Here is a 22,500-nt window from a genome sequence, read left to right on the forward strand (position 1 = left end):
TAGCATATTCGCATTAGTAAATGTGAAATATTTAAAGTAAATACATAGTTAAAATCTTTATTAAATATGAATATTGCATAAATATGTTTTATCATGTTTTTATCTGCTTAATTGCAAAGGGATATAATGCACTTATATATATGTATATATGTTTGTACATATATATTTATGTTTTTATATATACACATATATAAACATATATATATATATATATATATACAGTCGTATGCAAAAGTTTAGGCACCCCTGACAATTTCCATGATTTTCATTTATAAATAATTGGTTGTTTGGATCAGAAATTTCATTTTGATCTATCAAATAACTGAAGGACACAGTAATATTTCAGTAGTGAAATTAGGTTTATTGGATTAACAGAAAATGTGCAATATGCATCAAAATGAAATTAGACAGCTTCATAAATTTGGGCACCCTTGTTATTTTGTTGATTTGAATACCTGTAACTACCTAGCACTGATTAATTGGAACACACAACTGATTTGGTGAGCCCATTAAGCCTTGAACTTCATAGACTGGCACATCCAATCATGAGGAAAGGAATTTAAGGTGGCCAATTGCAAGTTGTTGTTCTCTTTGACTCTCCTCTGAAGAGTGGCAACATGGGGGCCTCAAAACAACTCTCAAATGACCTGAAAACAAAGATTGTTCAACATTATGGTTTAGGGGAAGGCTTCAAAAAGCTATCACAGAGATTTAAGCTGTCAGTGTCCACTGTGAGAAACATAGTGAGGAAATGGAAGACCACAGGCACAGTTCTTGTTAAGGTCAGAAGTGGCAGGCCAAGTAAAATATCGGAGAGGCAAAGGCAAAGGATGGTGAGAACGGTCAAAAACAGCCCACAGACCACCTCCAAACACCTCCAACATCATCTTGCTGCAGATGGTGTCACTGTGCATCGATCAACAATTCAGCACACTTTGCACAAGGAGAAGCTGTATGGGAGAGTGATGTGGAAGAAGCCTTTTCTGTACACACGCCACAAACAGAGTCCCTTGAGGTATGCAAACGCACCCCACAGTAAAATTTGGTGGATGTTCCATCATGCTGTGGGGCTGTGTGGCCAGTGCCGGTACTGGGAATCTTGTTAAAGTTGAGGGTCGCATGGATTCCACTCAATATCAGCAGATACTTGAGAATAATGTTGAGGAATCAGTCACAAAGTTGAAGTTACGCCGGGGCTGGATATTTCAACAAGACAACGACCCAAAACACTGCTCAAAATCTACTCTGGCATTTATGCAGAGGAACAGATACAATGTTCTGGAATGGCCATCCCAGTTCCCAGACCAGAATATCATTGAAAATCTTTGGGGTGATTTGAAGCGGGCTGTCCATGCTCGGCAACCATCAAACCTAACTGAACTGGAGATGTTTTGCAAGGAGGAATGGTCCAAAATACCTTCATCCAGAATCCAGACATTCATTACAGGCTATTGGAAGCATCTAGAGGCTGTTATTACTGCTAAAGGAGGCTCTACTAAATATTGATGCAATATTTCTGTTGGGGTGCCAAAATTTATGCACCTGTCTAATTTCGTTTTGATGCATATTGCACATTTTCTGTTAATCCAATAAACCTCATTTCACTACTGAAATATTACTGTGTCCTTAAGTTATTTGATAGATCAAAATGAAATTGCTGATCTAAACACCTAATTATTTATAAATGAAAATCATGGAAATTGTCAGGGGTGCCTAAACTATTGCATACGATTGTATATACATACAAATACATCTTTAAAAATGTATATATATATATGTGTCTCAATGTTAAAGCCCTTTGCCTGCCTTTTCTTTTCTAACACCTGAGAGCTCATATTTTTGAGCTTTTATAACTTTTTTGTGCAATATTTTTTTTAAATAAGTTTTATTATACATTGTTAATATGAGTGTAACTGTACTTTGTAATATATTTTTTAAGTGTTTTGTGCAACTTTTTTGTTTTGGAAAACGGTTTACCACAGCTCTGAGATCACGGTAATGATTGAAGTGTAAAGGGCGATTGCGCTAGCGCAATCACGATTTCGCTCCACTTGTAATATCAGCGGAATGAAAATGGCTCGCAAAAACACCTTTGCGCCAGCAAAATTATTTGGGCCTCACTTGTAATCTAGCCCTTTGTCTTTCTCTTTATCTTGTTTTCCATCAGTAGTAGATAATTTTATGAGCTTTGTAGGTTTTCTGAATTTTTTTCTTTCATCATTCTGTCTGATTTCTTGAACAAACAAAGATTTTCTACACTGTTTGATTATCAGAACTTTTTTTATTTTTTTGAAAGGTACTAAGGAAGTTAGGAAGCCTGATTTTTTTTGCCTTCCATTCTAGCACCTGGCAGGGCCAGAAAGCTCCCAAAATTTTGTTTATGGTAAGGGTTTTGTTTAGTTGACGCTTCCTGAGTTTGTCAATTGAACAGTTTTCTCCCGTTATTTCACTATATGTAGTATTGTAATGTATTTGAGTCAGCACAATCAGCATTTGGTAAAATGAACCTTGGTTTCTGAAACCTAGGAAGATTTTTTTTTTTTTTTGCCTAAAGCTGTATTAATATAATCAAGCATGGATACTGACACACCCGCACTGGTATGGTTCTATGTGAGTGTGAGACAAGACCAGATGTGTTCTTACCAATAACTCAGTTTTTATATGAAGGCCTAACCTGTATGGCACAAAGTTTTCTCTGTGTGTTCAAGGTAAACCTCCTTTTTTACTCTCCCCAAATATATTTTTCGTTCCTAAGATATGGCGAGACCACGGCTTGAGTAATTGCTGTTGGGAATATCACTTCTGGCCAGCAGGAGGAGGCAAAGAGCACCACAGTTAAACTGCTAAGTATCACTCCCTTACCCACAACCCCCAGTCATTCTCTTTGCCTTCAGTGCAGGGAGTAGGTGAAGTTTAGGTGTCTGAAGAAAATTTTGGATTTCATCTACAAGCAAGTTTCGGGGTATAGCCGTATTCCACGTCATTTCTTGCAGTCGGGTAGTGGTGGCTTTAAAGCAGTTAGGAACTTGTAAAGAGGTACTTACTGCATTTTCCTAACAATTGCTGCCCTAGTTTATAAAGCCAGAGTTGTCTACTCTGTTCTTTCTTTTTCAAAGGTCTCTGTGAGGAACTGTGTCCTCTCATACCTTGTAACTGTCTACATGCTGGACAGGCTGAATTTTCTATTACTTAGCTTACCGGGCTGCTGTAGTGAGTAGTGCCTCTCTGTGTCACAGCAGTAATTTGAGATCGGCAGTTGCGGCTTTACTTCATAACGTTTCTGAGGAAAAAGTTGTTTTTCCCCATTTCTGGGTGATCCGGTCTTAATTGGTAGCTGTAAGGCACCTCAGTAATTGAGGTGTGGGGTTGCCTGAGGGGTATTTTAGAAGTTTATTTGATATTTATTAAATGTTTTTTTTTTTACTTTTCTCACATAATTTTAGCTTGGGATCGATCCCAATTTGGGATAAAATTTAAAGTATATTTTTTCCTTGGCATATTTTAATTGAATATTAAAATCTTTGAAACTTATCTGTACAAGTTTATTTACTGTTTCACAACATGTCTGATATGGAGCAAGAACCTGCTCTCATTAATTCATGCTTATTATGTTTAGATGCACAAATTGCAGCTCCTGTGCAATTTTGTTCTTCATGTGTCAAGAAAACCTTGCAAAATAAAGGTAACATTTTTGAGCCTAATGTCTTTCAGGATGATGCTGTTAAAATAATACCTCAGCTTTCTCCTGATTACAGGAACAATGCAATAGGAAATCTAGAAATTCAGAAAGTAAGGTGCCTGTCCTCAGTTCTGCTTCCCAAGTTGCCCTTTCTCATAAGTCTGATGAGGAAGATACATTGAGACTTTCTAAGGATGAAATCTCAGATTCGGACAGTATAATTCCTTCTTCTGAGACTGAGGTGTGGTATCCTTCAGATTTAAGCTTGAACACCTTCATGTGTTGTTAAAGGCGGTTTTAGCAACTTTCGATGACTGATACACCTATCGTTGTCACTCCTAAGAAATCTAGTAAACTTAATAGTTTCTTTGATGTGCCTTCCACTTAAGAGGTTTTTCCTGTGCCGGATCGTGGTAGGGAGATTATCTCACAGGAATGGGAGAAACCAGGGGTGTCTTTTTCCCCGTCTCCCATTTTTAAGAAAATGTTTCCTGTCGAGGACTATTAAAGACCCTTGGTATACTGTACCCAAAGTTGAAGGGGCCATTTCCACTCTGGCTAAGAGAACCACTACTCTCTGCTGCTCTTTTAAGGATCCCATGGTGTCATGTTCTGTCTCAGGATGTTTTTTAAGAGCCTCATTGTCTGGAACAGTTGCTTTAAATGAAGATTAGTAGAAGCCATATAGATTGAAATTATAACAGATTTATTTAAACAAAATACTTTGAACAAATACCTGCAGGGTATTTTAAATGTGCTATTCAGGTATGTTAAGTCCACATACGGCAGGAGTGGAAATAAAGAAAGTAAGCAGAGATGCAGATTCCAAAGGAAAGTCTTTCTCCTGGTAATAACTGAATTACAGGATTTGCACAAAGCAGGAAAACAAACTTGTAAACAAGTAGCAGGTTTAATGGTAAAGTCTTTGTCCTGGTAATAACTGAAGTGCAGGATTTGCACAATACAGGGAACAAACTTGTAAACAGGCAGCAGGTAAAGTATTTGTCCTGGAAATAACTGAAGTGCAGGACTAACAAGTTTCTCAAAGTTCCATCCTACAAGATGGAGACTATACGCTCCATTCTTCCTTTAGTAAAAGAGGGTCAGTTCATGACAACCATAGACCTAAAAGATGTGTATCTTCATGTTCCTATTCACAGGGACCATCACAGATTCCTGAGATTTTCCTTTCAGGACAAACATTTCCATTTTGTGGCCCTTTCCCAGAATTTTTTCAAAGGTTCTGGGTGCTCTTTTGGCAGTGATCCATTCTCGTGGAATTGCTGTGGCACCCTATCTGGACGACATATTGGTTCAGGCACCATCTTTTCAACAAGCAAAATCTCACACAGAGATATTGTTGTCTTTTCTTCGTTCCCATGGATAGAATGTGAATCTGGAAAAAAGCTCCCTTTCCCCTGCTACAAGAGTAGTGTTCTTAGGGACCATAATAGATTCTCTATTGATGAAGATTTTTCTGACAGAGGTCAGGAAAAACAAAATAATTTCCTCTTGCCTCTCTCTTCAGGCTTCTGCTCATCCTTCAGTGGCTCAATGTATGGAGGTAATCGGTCTGATGGTGGCTTCCATGGACATTATTCCTTTTGCTCAATTCCATTTGAGAGCTCTCCAGTTGTGCATGCTCAGAAAATGGAATGGCGACCATGCGGATCTATCTCAGAGAATAGAGTTAGATCAGTCATCAAGGGACTCTCTTCCATGGTGGATTTTTCAGGAACATCTGTCTTAGGGCACATGCTTTCGGAGACCTTCCTGGGTGCTCGTGACCACGGCTGGGCTGGGGAGCAGCCTGGAACTCGTTAAAAGCTCAGGCCTTTTGGACTCGGGAGGAGTCTGCTCTTCCCATCAACATCCTGGAGTTAAGGGTGATTTACAATGCTCTATTAGCTTGGCTTCAGTTGTCCTCAGCCCAGTTTATCAGGTTCCAGTCAGACAACATAACCTCTGTGGCTTACATCAATCACCAGGGAGGACCTTGGAGTTCCTTAGCCATGAAGGAGGTTACTCGGATTCTTCCGTGGGCAGAGACTCACAATTGCTGTTTATCTGCCATCCACATTCCAGGAGTAGACAACTGGGAAGCAGATTTTCTGAGCAGACAGACTTTTCATCCCGGGGAGTGGGAACTCCATCCGGAGGTGTTTTCCAGCTTAGTCCTCAAATGGGGGGTGCCAGAGTTAGATCTGATGGTGTCCCATCAGAACACCAAGCTTCCAAGGTACGATTCAAGGTCAAGAGATCCGCAGGCCGTTCTGGCGGTTCCTTGGGTTTTCAGGTTGGCATACCTGTTTCCTCTTTTTGCTCACCTTCCACAAGTCATTGCTCGTATCAAACAGGAGAGGGTGTCAGTGATTCTAATAGACCCTGTGTGGCCTCGCAGGATCTGGTTTGCAGACCTAGTGGAGATGTCATCTCTCCCACCTTGAAGACTACCTCTGAGGAAGGACCTCCTGATTCAGGGTCCCTTCCTTCATCCAAATCTCAATTCTCTGAAGCTGACTGCTTAAAGATTGAACGCTTAATTCTGTCTAAGCATGGTTTCTCTGAGTCGGTTATTGAGACAATGATTCAGGCCCGCAAGCGGGTTACTAGAAAGATTTACTATAAGATATGGCGTAAATACCTTTATTGGTGTGAATTCAAGGGCTACTCTTGGAGTAGAATTATAATTCCTAGAATTTTATCTTTTCTTCAGGAAGACCTGGAAAAGGGATTGTCAGTCAGTACCCTGAAGTGCCAGATTTCTGCTTTATCAGTTTTTCTACATAAACGTTTGGCGGATGTGCCAGATTTGCAATCTTTTTGTCAGGCCTTGGTCAAAATCAGGCCTGTCTTTAAGTCTGTTGTTCCTTCTTGGAGCCTTAACTTTTTTCTCTAGTTTTACAGCTGGCTCCGTTTGAGCCGTTGCATTCCACAGACATTAAGTTGTTATCTTGGAAGGTTTTGTTTCTTGTTGCTATCTCTTCTGCTCGAAGAGTCTCGGACCTCTCAGCTCTGCAGTGTGATTCCCCTTATCTTATTTTTCATGCTGATAAGGCGGTTCTTCGTACAAAGTTAGGTTTCCTTTCTAAGGTTGTTTCTAATAGAAATATCAATCAGGAAATTGTTGTTCCCGCTCTGTGTCCTAATCCTTCTTCTTCCAAAGAACGTTTGTTACACAATTTGGATGTTGTACGTGCTCTTAAATTCTACTTACAGGCGACTAAGGATTTTCGCCAGTCCTCTTTGTCTGTTTCTCTGGGAAACGTAAAGGTCAGAAAGCTACTGCTACTACTCTTTCTTTTTGGTTATGAAGTAGAATTTGTTTGGCTCTTCTTGAGCTTTCAAAAATGAAGCTTCTGTGGAACAAATTTGCAAGGCTGCAACTTGGTCTTCTCTACATACTTTTTCCAAATTTGACATTTTTGCTTCGGCTGAGGCTTCTTTTGGGAGAAATGTTCTTCAAGCGGTGGTGCCTTCTGTTTTGGACTGCCTGTCTTGTACCTCCCTATTTATCTGTGTCCTCTAGCTTGGGTATTGGTTCCCAACAGTAATTAATCAAGCTGTGGACTCACCATATCTTAGGAAAGAAAAACTAAATGTATGCTTACCTGATAAATGTAATTCTTTCTGGATATGGTGAGTCCCCGGCCCCACCCTTTATTTTAAGACAGTTGTTCTTTTGACTTTAACCTCAGGCAGCTCTTCACCTTGTGTTTCTCATTTTTCTCCATTTCCCTTTGGTCAAATGACTGGGGGTTGTGGGTAAGGGAGTGATACTTAGCAGTTTACCTGTGGTGCTCTTTGCCTCCTCCTGCTGGCCAGGAGTGATATTCCCAATAGTACTTAGTCAAGCCGTGGACTCACCATATCTGTAAATAAATACATTTTTCAGGTAAGCATACATTTTGTTTTTTGCGTGTCTGCATGTGAACTGACTCAGACAAGAAGGGGAGAAATAGATGTAGAAGTGGAATTTCCACCCTCTTAAAACTCTGATTGGAGTCTTTTCCTATGGCTCAGAGACTATATACCCCCCAGGACTGATATGGTTCTACTTTGAGGGTGAAGATATTGATTTAGCTGTTAGTATAAATCAGGTTTCATACTTGATTTATTTGTAAAATGCTGTAAAAATAATAAAAATATTGTAACTTTTTTATTTATTTTTTGCAGCTACAGAAGCAAAAAGAAGAGTTTGAAACCACCATTAAAACAACAATGCAGGAGAAAGAAAGTGAGGTAGATTCAGAATCTTTGGGAAGCATATTTATATTTTAAAGTGTATTACTCCTCCCTGATACAATGTAGCTAAGAACTATCATAATTTATTCTTATTTAAAAAATTAATATGCACCTTTTTTAGCCGCTCTGTTTGTTAAAACATCATAATATTTCAGCCTAAACCTCCATACCTCCATTATTAACTACATATATCAAAGTCACCCAAAAGTAACTATATATAAAGCGTTATTTCTCCAACAAGACCTCTTTCTATTTATCTTTAAACTATGACAAAAATGTTGGCCTTGCCAATCTGTCTCTAAACAGTGGTTAATGGGCTACTCTGCTACAAATACAAATTAGAGCATGTGATTTTGTAGCATTGCTGGCCCTAGACAGCTATGTGTTTGATCCAAACAAAAGCATTAAACACATAGGTAACGTCTCACTAAGGTGTCACAAGCATTTTGATTTGAAATTGAAATAAAGCATTAGGATTAATGCACATTCCTGTTACTTGGTTAACCAGTAAATACAATGTAAGTTATTTTGTTGGCTAATATGGTGGTTTTGGCAATAAGGGGTTTGCATTGGGAGTTGTCATAGTTAGGAGGTTAATAATAGTAATGGGGGTTAATTGCGTTAGCAAGTCTGACTGTTTAGATGTTATTAGCGGTTAGGGGATTTAGTTGAGTTTTTAGTGGTGGGTATACACTGCAATTTGAGGGTTATTACAATAATGAGGGTTGTGGCAGTTTAGGGGTTAAATGTGTTGGGGTCTGGCGTTTTAGGTATTTATTACAGTGCGGTTAGGTAGATTCGCAGTGCCAGGTTACACCAACTTAAAAAAATAAAATAATTAAAATTTGATTGAGCATAATATGAAGGTGAATTTGTCCAGCATCCTTATTAGTGCTTACCATTATAAGTACAGGTAAAAAAACCTTTATCCAAACTGCTTGGGATCGGAAAAAATGTGGCTTTTGGAATAATTTGGATTTCAGAATAATTGTACATCAGATCTGTAAAATGTGAGAGATTGGAGAGGGGATGGGACCAAGCGTAAACAACATCTTATGTAATGTATACATGTAGCCTAAAGGTAGTTTTGAATCATTTGTAATACTTTTGTTTGAAAAGTTAGATAACTCCTTTACTACCCATTCCCCAGCTTTGCACAACCAGCATTGTTATATTAATATACTTTATAACATTTAATCCTCTAAATTTCTGTCTGTTTCTAAGCCACTATAGACAGCCTCTGAATCACATGCTTTTTTATTTGCTTTTCACAACAGGAGACTGCTAGTTCATGTGGGCCATATAGATAACATTGTGCTCATGTCCATGGGTTCTGCACAACAAAGCTAAAATGCAAGTCAATAGATAATTAATCAAAATCATGTGATCAGGGGGGCTGTTAAAAGAGGCTTAAATACAAGGTAATCACAGAGGTTAAAAGTATTTTATACAATAAACACGTTTGTAACGCATCCGTTGCCGTCATCAGTTGTGCGTGCAGCCAAAAGAATGTCGTCTGCGCAAGACAGCTTCAGGAAGCTCCAGCACTCTCAGATGTTATGTTACAGCCGAGAGCTGGAGCTCTTCAAGCTTCAGGCATCTGCCGCATATGGAGTCGGAGCGCGATCGGTGCTCCGCTTCCATATGAGGGCAGATGCCTGATCGTTACAGACGGTGACACTGTGTGTGTGTCACAGTCTGTAACTATCATCGGCTAGTGCTGGCGGGAGGTGTGGGCGAGTTGGCGGCTCAGCAGCGGAGGGAGTGTGAGGGTCCTACGCTACAGACATTAAAGTAACAGGAAGGGATGGGGCAGCTACACTACAGAAAAGGGGTTTGGGGGTGGGGGGACTAAATGGTGATAATGGGAGGGGGGTAGGTGGTGGGACCACTACACTACAGAAAAAAATTCAAACAAAAAAGAATAAAAAAAGGGGCTTATAGGGCAGACAGCTGCCAGTACCTAAGATGACGGCAATAGTTAGGGAGGTTAGAGATCTGTTTGAGGGGGGATCAGGGGCAGAGGGATAGTGACAGAAGGATAGGGACAGGGACAGAGGGACAGAGGGATAGGGACAGAGGGATAGGGACAGAGGGATAGGGACAGAGGGGATAGGGACAGAATGGATAGGGACAGAGGGGATAGGGACAGAGGGACAGGGACAGAGAGATATGGACAGAGATAGAGGGACAGAGGAATAGGGATAGAGGGATAGGGACAGGGACAGAGGGATAGGGACAGGGATATAGGGATAGTGACAGAAGGATAGGGACAGAGGGATAGGGACATACGGATAGTGACAGAGGGGAGGGAGAGGAACAGAGGAAGAGGGACAGAGGGATAGGGACAGAGGGGATAGGGATAGAGGAAGAGGGACAGAGGGATAGGGACAGAGGGGATAGGGACAGAGGGGATAGGGACAGAGGGGATAGGGACAGAGGGGATAGGGACAGAGGAAGAGGGACAGAGGGATAGGGACGGAGGGGATAGGGACGGAGGGGATAGGGACGGAGGGGATAGGGGCGGAGGGGATAGGGACGGAGGGGATAGGGACGGAGGGGATAGGGACAGAGGAATAGAGACAGAGGGACAGGGACAGAGCGATATGGACAGAGGAATAGGGATAGAGGGATAGGGACAGAGGGATTGGGATTAGAGGGATAGATGAATAGAGGGAAAGGTATATTTCGTTCATTAAACATTTTGGCCCATATACACAGGCTTTACCACTGGTATTAATATAACCATGTTGGCTGTGCAAAACTGGGGATTGAGTAATAAAGGGATTATCTTTCTTTTTAAACAATTACAAATTTTAAATTGACTGTACCTTTAAGAAAGATTGTACAGTACTGTAATCAGTAAAGCAATAGTTATATAAACTAGCACTTACATTTTAAAACACAAAAACCAGAGACCCAGGCAGAGAAGATTATGATTTACTGGCGGGAAAAATGGTTATTTTTAATCATTTCATTTTTATAAAAATATTAATGAAAAAATTTGGACTACTGAATAATTCTGGATTTTGGAATTCCAAATTTGTAGTTGTAATAGGATGTGGTAATTTTGTCATGTAAACTTAAAGCTGTGGTTAGATTATTAACTAATGATTTGTAATACCAAATCAAGCATTACTGATTGTCTGTTCAGTCAGAACCACTCCATTTATAATTGGCCCTAAATATATTAGAAAACAATGTCCAAAATACATATTTGCAAAACAGAAAATCCAACTGTCTCCATAATACAAAAATTAGATATGTAGCAGAGTATATTAATGCAAATCGTAAAAATTCTGTTTAATGTTAAATTTTGTTAAAGGGACAGTCTAGTCAAAATTAAACTGTCATGATTCATATAGGACATGAAATTTTACACAACTTTACAATTTACTTTTATCATCAAATTTGCTTTGTTCTCTTGGTATTCTTAGTTGAACTGAAACCTAAACCTAGGTAGGCTCATATGCTAATTTCTAAGCCCTTGAAGGCCACCTCTTATCTGAATGCATTTGACCGTTTTCCTTCCATAAGGCAGAGAGAGTCCACGACTTCATTCCTTACTGTTTGGAAACACAACACCTGGCCACCAGGAGGAGGCAAAGACACCCTAGCCAAAGGCTTAAATATCCCTCCCACTTCCCCTATCCCCCAGCCATTTGCCTTTTGTCACTATAGGAGGTGGCAGAGAAGTAGCAGAAGATTTGGATAGTCCTGTAATGGGTATGTTCCCTTCAAGAAAGGACTGGAGTTTGAAGTAATCATGTCAGCCTCACAGTGAGAGTATTGATGAAAGTTAGAGTCTGGAGATGCAGGGAAAGTTTTTCTTGCGAATCCATCCAGACTGTCGCTAACAGCTCCTGAGCAATTGGTGTTGATGAGTTTCACTGCTTGCTGCTACACACTCAAGTCCATGTTAGAAGCGCTGCTGCAAGACTGCCATACTTGAGAGGCTGTGCCTGTTCCACAGCATGGATCCTGGAGGGTAAGACCATTTTTTTATATATAAACATTAAAAACGCTCAGGGTCACAGTGTGGCTCCTTTATACCTTGATAGGATCAAGGGTTAATATCTCCTTCAGGGAGATTATTTGAACAGCTTGGGGATTTATATCTGCTTAATGTGAGAGTTTTTTTAGGCTCATAGACTCTGTGTTTTTTGGCTTGGAACAAACCGGTTTCAGTTTCGTTTTTGAAGTGTTGCGCAGCTCATTTCAAATTTTTATTTTCATAGCAGGGGGAAGTCCTGTCTTACGCATCACGTGACCGGGTGCAGTCTCTTTCTTTTCCTAAGATCCTGCTGCAGACATCACTCCTGAGGAGAGCGTTTTCACTGTTATCTGTCTGGGTCTAGGAGGTGGTGAGTGCCCCAGCCATTGGGATCATAAAGCTGCCGTTTTTTTAAATAAAAGCATTTCCTTTTGCTTGTCCTTCTGTGGGTATATACATAGCTATGGAGGACTCTGATACTACATTAGAAAGTTCTGCTCCTTCTGTACTGATTAATAATTCCTGTTTATGTTGAGAGGAGGCTGTGGTTTGCCCACCTGCTCAATTTTGTTCCATTTGCGTAAACACTGTTCTAAAGTCTAAGAAGGGAGCCTAGCCTGCTAATACTCATAGCGCTATTAGCCCTTCTGAGCCGTCTACTTCTCAGAAATCTGGGTCCCGAGAAATTATTACCCTGTCTACATTACCCGCTCCACATGCAGTTCCCCGTGGCTCAACAAATCCTACATCTGGAGCGGGCCTTTTTCCAGCGGACTTTACCGCACAGTTACAATCGGCGGTGTCTGCGGCCTTGAGTGCCTTACCTCGCTCTAACAAACGCAAGAGAAAGGTTAAACATAGTTCTCTTGACCTAGAGTCATCTAAATATTTGTCGGATTTAGCTACTATATCCCAGCTATCCGAGGATGAGTTAACCTCTGTAGCTTCGGAGACTTCAGTTACTAAACCTGCTCTTTTATATTTAAAATTGAACATCTGCATTTTTTTATTTAATGAGGTTCTGTCTACACTAGAGGTTCCAGAGGCTACACTCCCTGAGGAGCCTAAGATCCCTAAATTAGACAGGTTTTATGAAGATAGGAAGGTCCCTCGGACTCTTCCTGTGCCAGTTAAGATGGCGAACATTATTAGTAATGAATGGGAAAGAGTAGGAACTTCTTTTTCCCCCTCGTCTACTTCTCCACACTCGATAAGCATACTACTATCCCTCTGGAGGATAGTTCTTCTTTTAGAGAGCCTATGGATAGAAAATGGAAACTTTTCTGAGGAAGATGTTTCAACATACAGGGTTTTTATTTCAACCGGCGGCAGCTGTAGCCGTGGTTGCTGGAGCAGCTACCTACTGGTGCAACACTCTGTTGGAGCTCATTGAGGTGGAGACTCCCCTCTAGAATATTCAGGAGAGAATTAAAGCACTGAGAATTGCTAACTCCTTCATCTATGACACGAATATGCAGATTATTCGCATAAATGCAAAGGCTGCTGGCTTTGCTGTTCTAGCCTGCCGGGCTCTCTGGTTGAAGTCTTGGTCTGCGGATATGACTTTTAAATCCAGACTATTTTTTCTTCCCTTCAAGGGGAAGATTTTATTTGGTCCAGGGCTGGACTCTGTTATCTCTATGGTTACTGGAGGGAAACCATATCCATGAAAATATTCCTCACAGATCAGAGATGTTGTAGGCTAACTTCTGCATGTCTTGCCCTCCAGGCCTCCTCTAGACCCTCAGTGGCTCAGTGTATGGAGGTAATCAGACTCATGGTGTCCTGCATGGACATAATTCCTTTTGCCAGATTCCATCTCAGACCCTTACATCTATGCATGCTGAGACAATGGAACAGCAACCATTCAGATCTGTCTTAACAGCTTATGCTGGACAACCTGTCGAGTGAGTCGCTCTCCTGGTGGCTCTGTCCAGATCATCTGTCCCAAGGCATGTGCTTTTTGAGACCATCCTGGGAGATTGTGACTACGGACGCAAGCCTTTCTGACTGGGGAGAAGTTTGGGGTGCCAAGAAAGCACAAGGTCTGTGGACTCAAGAGGAGTCCTCCCTTCCGATCAATGATTTGGAACTCCGGGCAATCTTCAATGCCTTGAAGGCTTGGCCCCTTCTGGGTTTGTCCCAGTTTATCAGATTCCAAACAGACAATATAACCTCGGTTGCCTATATCAACCATCAAGATGGAAAAAGAAGTTCCTTGGTGATGAGAGAAGTACCTCAGATACTAGAGTGGGTGGAGACTCACAAATGTACGCTGTCAGCGATCCTCATTCCGGGTGTGGATAACTGGGAACGGACTTCCTCAGCAGGCAATCCTTTCACCCAGGGGAATGGTCTCTTCACCCCGAGGTGTTTGCAGAGATATGCAGCGAGTGGGGGATGCCGGAGATAGATCTCATGGCATCCCATCTCAATACCAAGCTACCCAGGTATGGGTCGAGGTTGAGGGATCCTCAGGCGGAACTGATAGATGCCCTATCAGTACCATGGAGGTTCATACTCATATATCTTTTTATCCATTACCGCTTTTCCCTCGTGTGGTGGCTCGCATCAAGCAGTAGCAAGCATCTGTGATTCCGATTGCTCCATCGTGGCCGCAAAGGATGTGGTTTGTGGATCTGGTGGGGATGTCCTCATCTCCTCAGTGGAGGTTACCTTGTTGCAGAGATCTGCTGATACAGGGTGCCTTCGTTCATCAAAATCTAGATTCTCTGAGGCTGACTGGGTGGAGATTGAACCCTTACTCTTAGCCAATAGAGGGTTTTCTGAGAGTGTTATCGACACTCTGGTTCAAGCTCGTAAGCCAGTTACTCGTCGTATATACCATAAAGTGTGGAGGACTTACTTGTACTGGTGTGAAGAGCGTGGCTTTTCCTGGGATAAGGTTAAGGTTGCCAAAATGTTATCTTTTCTCCAGGATGGACTGGAGAAGGGTCTATCTGCTAGTTCCCTGAAGGGACAGATATCGGCCCTGTCAGTGTTACTGCACAAAAGATTGGCTGAGCTTCCGGATGTGCAGTCCTTTGTTAAAGGGACACTGTAACCAAAATTTTTCTTTCGTGATTCAGATTGAGCATGAAATTTTAAGCAACTTTCTAATTTACTCCTATTATCAAATTTTCTTCATTCTCTTGGTATCTTTATTTGAAATGCAAGAATGTAAGTGCAGATGCCGGCCCATTTTTGGTGAACAACCTGGGTTGTCCTTGCTGATTGGTGGATAAATTCATCCACCAATAAAAAAATGCTGTCCAGAGTACTGAAACAAAAAAAAAGCTTAGATGCCTTTTTTTTCAAATAATGATAACAAGAGAACAAAGAAAAATTGAAAATAGGAGTAAATTAGAAAGTTGCTTAAAATTTCATGCTCAATCTGAATCACAAAAGAAAAATTTTGGTTACAGTGTCCCTTTAAGGCTTTGGCTAGGATCAGACCCGTGTTCAGATCTGGGGCTCCGCCTTGGAGCCTCAATCTTGTTCTTAGTGTTTTGCAGCAGGCTCCGTTTGAGCCTATGCATAGTGTTGACATTAAATTGTTGTCTTGGAAGGTTCTTTTTTGCTGGCTATTGCCTCTGCGTGCAGAGTTTCTAAAATTTCTGCTTTGCAATGTAATCCCCTTCTATGGTTTTTCATGCTGATAAGGCAGTTTTTACACACTAAACTAGGGTTCCTCCCTAAGGTGGTGTTGAATCATAACATTAATCAAGAAATTGTTGTTCCTTCCTTGTGTCCTAATCCTTCTTCAGCGAAGGAACGTTTGCTTCACAATCTAGATGTGGTTCGTGCCTTGAAGTTCTATCTTCAGGCTACTAAGGAATTTAGACAATCTTCCTCTTTGTTTGTCATCTATGCAGGGAAGCGTAAGGGGCGGAAGGCTACTCTGACTTCTCTAACTTTCTGGTTGAGGAGTGTCATCTGCTTAGCTCATGAGACAGCGGGACGACAGCCTCCTGAGAGGATAACGGCTCATTCCACTAGAGCAGTGGCTTCCTCTTGGGCTTTTAAGAATGAAGCCTCAATGGATCAGATTTGTAAGGCGGCTACCTGGTCCTCCTTACACATTTTTTCTAAATTTTACAAGTTGGATGCGTTTGCTTCGGCTGAAGCAGTTTTCGGGAGAAAAGTTTTGCAGGCTGCCTCAGAATAGGGTCTGCCTCTTTTTTTTCTGTTCCCTCCTGTTATTCATTCAGTGTCCTCTGGAGCTTGGGTATAGTTTTCCCAACAGTATGGAATGAAGTTGTGGACTCTTCCTGCCTTATGGAAGGAAAACATAATTTATGCTTACCAGATCAATTCCACGACCCTGCCCGTAATTTATTTTTCTGATGGGCGGCTCTCTTTTTATATTATTTCTTCTGGCACCTTTTATACCCTGATGTTTCTCCTACTTTTCCTTGTTTCCTCGGCAGAATGACTAGGGGATAGGGGAAGTTGGAGTAATATTTAAGCCTTTGGCTGGGGTGTCTTTGCCTCTTCCTGGTGGCCAGGTGTTGTATTTCCCAACAGTAAGGAATGAAGTTGTGGACTCTCCTTGCCACGAAGGAAAGGAATTTATCTGGTAAGCATAAATTACGATTTTCACAGCTAGAGGGTGTTAGTTCATGTGTGCCATATAGATAACATTGTGCTCACATCGTGGAGTTATTTGTGAGAGGGCACTGATTGGCTAAAATGCAAGTCTGTCAAAAGAACTAAAATAAGGAGGCAGTCTGCAGAGGCTTAGATACAAGGTACTCACAGAGGTAAAAAGTATATTAATATAACAGTGTTGGTTATTCAAAACTGGGGAATGGGTAATAAAGGGATTATTTATCTTTTTAAACAACAATTATGGAGTAGACTGTCCCTTTAAGATCTTGGAGGTGCAGCAATAGTCTTACACTTATGGTTATAAAATAAACTTACTCTATTACCTACAGGGGAAAGTCCGTGTAATATAATACACAACATCACTTTGCTACAAGAAAGTCTGTTGCATCAGCAGGTAGATAAAAGCAGTTTCATATAATTCATTAAACACTGTCTATGATAGCACACACTTTCAGTAATTGTATTTATAGTCATGTTATCTTTAATATACGCAGTTTGCAACAATACGCATTGTTTCAAAACCTCATGTCTAGTTCTTTTTAAAATATCTTACAAAAATATCTAAGAATTAATTTTAAAAAATTACAAATATTAAACTTCTACGAAAATAAATCTACCCATGTTATTTATAAATATATTTTAACTGTATTATGTTTCTTAATCAATGTTTTACAGCTACAGAAGCAAAAGGAAGAATGGGAGAAAGCATTTACTATTAAAATCCAGACAAAAGAAAGAGAGGTACAGTACATCTTTATTTTTTAAACATGAAAGTGTTCTTTAAATAACACAAATACATGCATTCCAATCCTGTGAATCATTTACTATGTATAAGTAGTTAAAGGGACAGTCAAGTCAAAATTAAACTTTCATAATTCAGATAGGGCATGCAATTTTAAACAACTTTCCAGTTTACTTTTACCATCACATTTGCTAGGTTCTCTTGGTATTCGTTCCCTAGGTAGGCTCAGATGCTTATTTCTACGCCCTTGAAGGCCGCCTCTTATCTCAGTGAATGTTACAGTTTTTCACAGACAGTGTTAGTTCATGTGTGCCATTTAGATAACATTGTGCTCACTTCCGTGGAGTTATGCAGGAGTCAACACTGATTCGCTAAAATGCAAGTTTGTAAATAGCATTGAGATAAGGGGGGGCAGTCTGCAGTGTCTTAGATACAAGATAATCACAGTAAAAAGTATATTAAAGGGACACTGAACCCAAATTTTTTCTTTCATGATTCAGATAGAGCATGCAATTTTAAACAACTTTCTAATTTGCTCCTATTGTCATTTTTTCTTCATTCTCTTGGTATCTTTATTTGAAAAACAAGAATGTAAGTTTAGATGCCAGCCCATTTTTGGTGAACAACCTGGGTTGTTCTTGCTGATTGGTGGAAAAATTCACCCACCAATAAACAAGTGCTGTCCAGTGTTCCAAACTAAATATTGTCTGGCTCCTTAGCTTAGATGCCTTCTTTTTCAAATAAAGATAACATGAGAACGAAGAAAAATTGATTATAGGAGTAAATTAGAATGTTGCTTAAAATTGCATGCTCTATCTGAATCACGAAAGAAAAAAAATTGGGTTCAGTGTCCCTTTAATATAAAGGTGTTGGTTATGCAAAACTGGTGAATGGGTAATGGGATTATCTATCTTTTTAACCCCTCAATGATGCATGTTGTACAGGGACGTCACACACAAACTGGTATTTAAAGACCAGCGACGTACCCTGTACGTCGTCAAGGGTTTCAAGCTGCTGGAAGCCGCTTTCAAGGTATTGCAGTGATGGAGGGTATGGAGGGGGGCAGCTACACTACAGAAAAAGTGAGTTTTTTTTTAATAAAAAATATTACATTTTATTGCAAAGTGGGTACTGGCAGACAGCTGCCAGTACCCAAAATGGTGGGGAATAGTTAGTGGGGGGAGGGTTAGAGAGCTCTTTGGTGGGGATCAGGGAGGTTGGGGGCTAAGGGGGGATCCTACACAGCAGAATATGATTTAAAAAAAAAAATAATAATAATAATAATAATAATTAAAAAAAAAAACAACAACATTTTATTTTAGTACTGGCAGATTTTCTGGCGGGGACAATTGTGGGGTGGGGGAGGGAAGAGAGCTGTTTGGGAGGGATCAGGGGTGGATGTGTCAGGTGGGAGGCTGATCTCTACACTAAAGCTAAAATTAACCTTTCAAGCTCCCTACATGCTACCTAATTAACCCCATCACTGCTGGGCATAATACAAGTGTGGTGCGCAGCGGCATTTAGCGGCCTTCTAATTACCAAAAAGTAATGCCAAAGCCATATATGTCTGCTATTTCTGAACAAAGGGGATCCCAGAGAAGCATTTACAACCATGTGTGCCATAATTGCACAAGCTGTTTGTAAATAATTTCAGTGAGAAACCCAAAGTTAGTGAAAAAGTTAACAATATTTTTTATTTGATCGCATTGTGGCATGAAATATATCAAAATGGGCCTAGATCAATACTTTGGGTTGTCTTCTACACTACCCTAAAGCTAAAATTAACCCTAGAGGCTCCCTACATGCTCCCTAATTAACCCCTTTACTGCTGGGCATAATACATGTGTGGTGTTCTAATTACCAAAAAGCAACACCAAAGCCATATATGTCTGTTATTTGTGAACAAAGGGAAGCATCTACAACCATTTGTGCAATAATTGCACAAGTTGTTTGTAAATAATTTTAGTGAGAAACCTAAAGTTTGTGAAAAAATTTGTGAAAAAGTTAACAAATTTTTTATTTGATCACATTTGGCGGTGAAATGGTGGCATGAAATATACCAAAATGGGCCTATATCAATACTTTGGGAGGTCTTCTAAAAAAAATATATATACATGTCAATGGATATTCAGGGATTCCTGAAAGATATCAGTGTCCCAATGTAACTATCGCTAATTTTGAAAAAAAGTGGTTTGGAAATCGCAAAGTCCTACTTGTATTTATTTCCCTATAACTTGCAAAAAAAGCAAAGAACATGTAAACATTGGGTATTTCTAAACTCAGGACAAAATTTAGAAACTATTTAGCATGGGTGTTTTTTGGTGGTTGTAGATGTGTAACATATTTTGGGGGTCAAAGTTAGAAAAAGTGTGTTTTTTACAGCTAAACACAAACACCACAGAAATGTAAAAATAGCCCTGGTCCTTAAGGGAAAGAAATTGAAAAATGGCTTTGTCGTTAAGGGGTTAAACAATACAACATTTCAAGTAGTCTGTCCCTTTTAGGGAGTGCTTGGTGCATGCTCTATGCACAGAAAAACAACTGCTGCAATTCTTGCAACTGCTGTGCCCATTTTGTTACATCATAGTATACAATGATCACTTATTTATTCTTTAGAAATAAAAAACTATTGTGAAATTTCTTCCATACCCCATCAACAACACTGCAAACAAACATTCTTGTCTACCCACTTCTATATTTAGTTAGAGCATGCAAGTTTAAATAACTTTCAAATTTACGTCTATTGTCTTATTTGTTTTGTATTCTTTGTTGAAAAGTATACATGCCACCTAGGTAGACTCAGAAGCTGCTGATTGGTGGCTGCACATATATGCCTATTGTCATTGGCTTTCAGTGAGCTCCCAGTAGTGCATTACTGCATCTTCAACAAAGAATACCAAGAGAATGAAACAAATTAGATAACAAAAGTAAAGTTGTTTAAAATTGTATGATCTATCTGAATCATGAAAGAAAAAAATTGGGTTTCATGTCCCTTTAACTTTAACTATCCTACTGTTACTGTTGGTCAGCTGAAGGGCATGATAATTCAAAATCACTTACTAAATGCTGGTATCAGAGAATTAAACTGTTTAAATTAATTAATAGGTATCCCATCTCCACACAACATAAAGCTGAAATCGTCCTGATGGATGAGTTGGTTATACATACAGCAGGGCAGACTCTTATAGGTACCGTCAATTCCAGCACCCTAACAGCTAGATTGCGAGTTATGCGCGCTATAGGAAAATTAACGAACGCAACAAAAGTTGCGTTATTTAACCCCCTATAGTGCAGCCATTACTAATTTTCAAACAGCCGGCTTGTGTGTGCGATATGGTGCTTTTAAGCTCCATACCGCACAAAATTCAAGCGCTGTTTTGATGGGGAGAGCGGCTCTGTAACGCAGCCCCATTGTTCTCTATGGGGAAAAAAACTAACGTATAAACCCCACGTCTAAACACCCCTAATTATTATTATTATTAACCCCTAATCTGCCGCCCCGATATCGCTGCCACCTAAATAAATCTATTAACCCCAATCTGCTGCTCCCGATATCGCCGACACTATACTAAAGTTATTAACCCCTATTCCCCTGCACCCCAACATCGCCCACACTATAATAAATGTATTAACCCCTATTCCGCCGCTCCCCGACATTGCCACATCTAAATAAAGCTATTAACCCCTAAACCTCTGGCCTCCCACACCACTACCACTAAATAAATATATTAACACCTAAACCGCCAGCCCCCCACATCGCAACCCTAACACCCCCTAACTTTAACATAATTAAAATATAGCTAAATTAAACTTACAATTATTAAAGGGACACTCAAGTCAAAATTAAACTTTCATTATTCAGATAAAGCATGCAACTTTAAACAACTTTCCAATTTACTTCCATTAACAAAATGTGTACAGTCTTTTTATATTTACATTTTTTTGAGTCACCAGCTCCTACTGAGCATGTGCAAGAATTCACAGAATAAGCGTGTATGCATTTGTGATTGACTGATGGCTGTCACATGGTATGTGTATGCATTTGTGATTGGTTGATGGCTGTCAAATGGTACAGGGGGAGTGGTAATAGACATAACTATTGCATTGTCTTGTTATGTTGCATTTGTGGATTATGCAAATCTACTGTTTTGACTGTTCCTTTAACTAAATAATACTTCCCTGTGAAATAAAACCTAAGCTAGCTACAATATAACTAATAGTTATATTGTAGCTAGCTTATGTTTTATTTTTATTTCACAGGTAAGTTTGTATTTATTTTAACTAGGTAGACTGCTTAGTAAATAGTTATTAACTATTTACTAACTACCTAGTTAAAATAAATACAAACTTACCTGTCAAATAAAACCTAAGCTGCCTTACACTAAAACCTAACATTACAGAAAATAAAAAACACTAAAATTACAAAAAATAAAAAAACCTAGCATTACAAAAAATAACAAACGAAATTATACAAAAGAATAAAAATTATTCCTATTCTAATACCCTTTAAAAAAAAACACCCCAAAGTAAAAAAAAACCCCTTAATCTATAATAATTTACCAAGGGCCCTTAAAAGTTAACAGCTCTTTTGCTACAAAAACAAACAAACACCCCCTAACAGTATACAAACCCCCACCTCCTAAACCCACAAAATAAAATTAAAGTTAAACCTAATCTACCCATTGCCCTGAAAAGGGCATTTGTATGGACATTGTCTTTAAAAGGGCATTTAGCTCTTTTGCTGCTCAAGCCATAATCTAAAAATAAAAACCCACCCCAAAACGAAGAAAATACATTACACAAAATAACAAACAAATTATCAAAAATAATAAAAAGTATTCCTATTTTAATACCCATTTAAATGTGGGGGAGTTTTTGTTTTACAATGAATCTTACATCAGTAAGCCAGAAATCTTCTGGGAATCAGCTAAGGCTTTTCTGAGAGGGGAGATTAAAGGGCCACTAAACCCCAAATCTTTCTTTCATGATTCAGATAGAGAATAGAAATTTAAACAACATTACAATTTACTTCCATTATTTATTTTGCTTAATTTTTTTAGATATCCTTAGTTGAAGAAAAAGCAATGCACATGGTGAGCCAATCACACGAGGCTTCTATGTGCAGCAACCAATCAGCAGCTACTGAGCATATCTAGATATGCTTTTCAGCAAAGAATATCAAGAGAATCAAACAAATCAGATAATATAAGTAAATTAGAAAGATGTTTA

General features: G+C 39.6%; 1 protein-coding gene across 1 annotated transcript in view; it reads left to right on the top strand.

The window, feature by feature from the left end:
• C5H10orf67 (chromosome 5 C10orf67 homolog) overlaps positions 1 to 22,500 on the top strand; it is a 401,727-nt gene that overhangs the window by 170,591 nt on the left and 208,636 nt on the right. The window contains exons 9-10 of the mRNA XM_053713953.1: positions 7,856 to 7,921; positions 17,205 to 17,270. Of these exons, the coding sequence (XP_053569928.1) occupies positions 7,856 to 7,921; positions 17,205 to 17,270 (132 nt within the window). The remainder of the gene's footprint in view (positions 1 to 7,855; positions 7,922 to 17,204; positions 17,271 to 22,500) is intronic.

The sequence above is a fragment of the Bombina bombina genome, chromosome 5 (genome assembly GCF_027579735.1).
Source record: "Bombina bombina isolate aBomBom1 chromosome 5, aBomBom1.pri, whole genome shotgun sequence".
Classification (NCBI taxonomy): domain Eukaryota; kingdom Metazoa; phylum Chordata; class Amphibia; order Anura; family Bombinatoridae; genus Bombina; species Bombina bombina.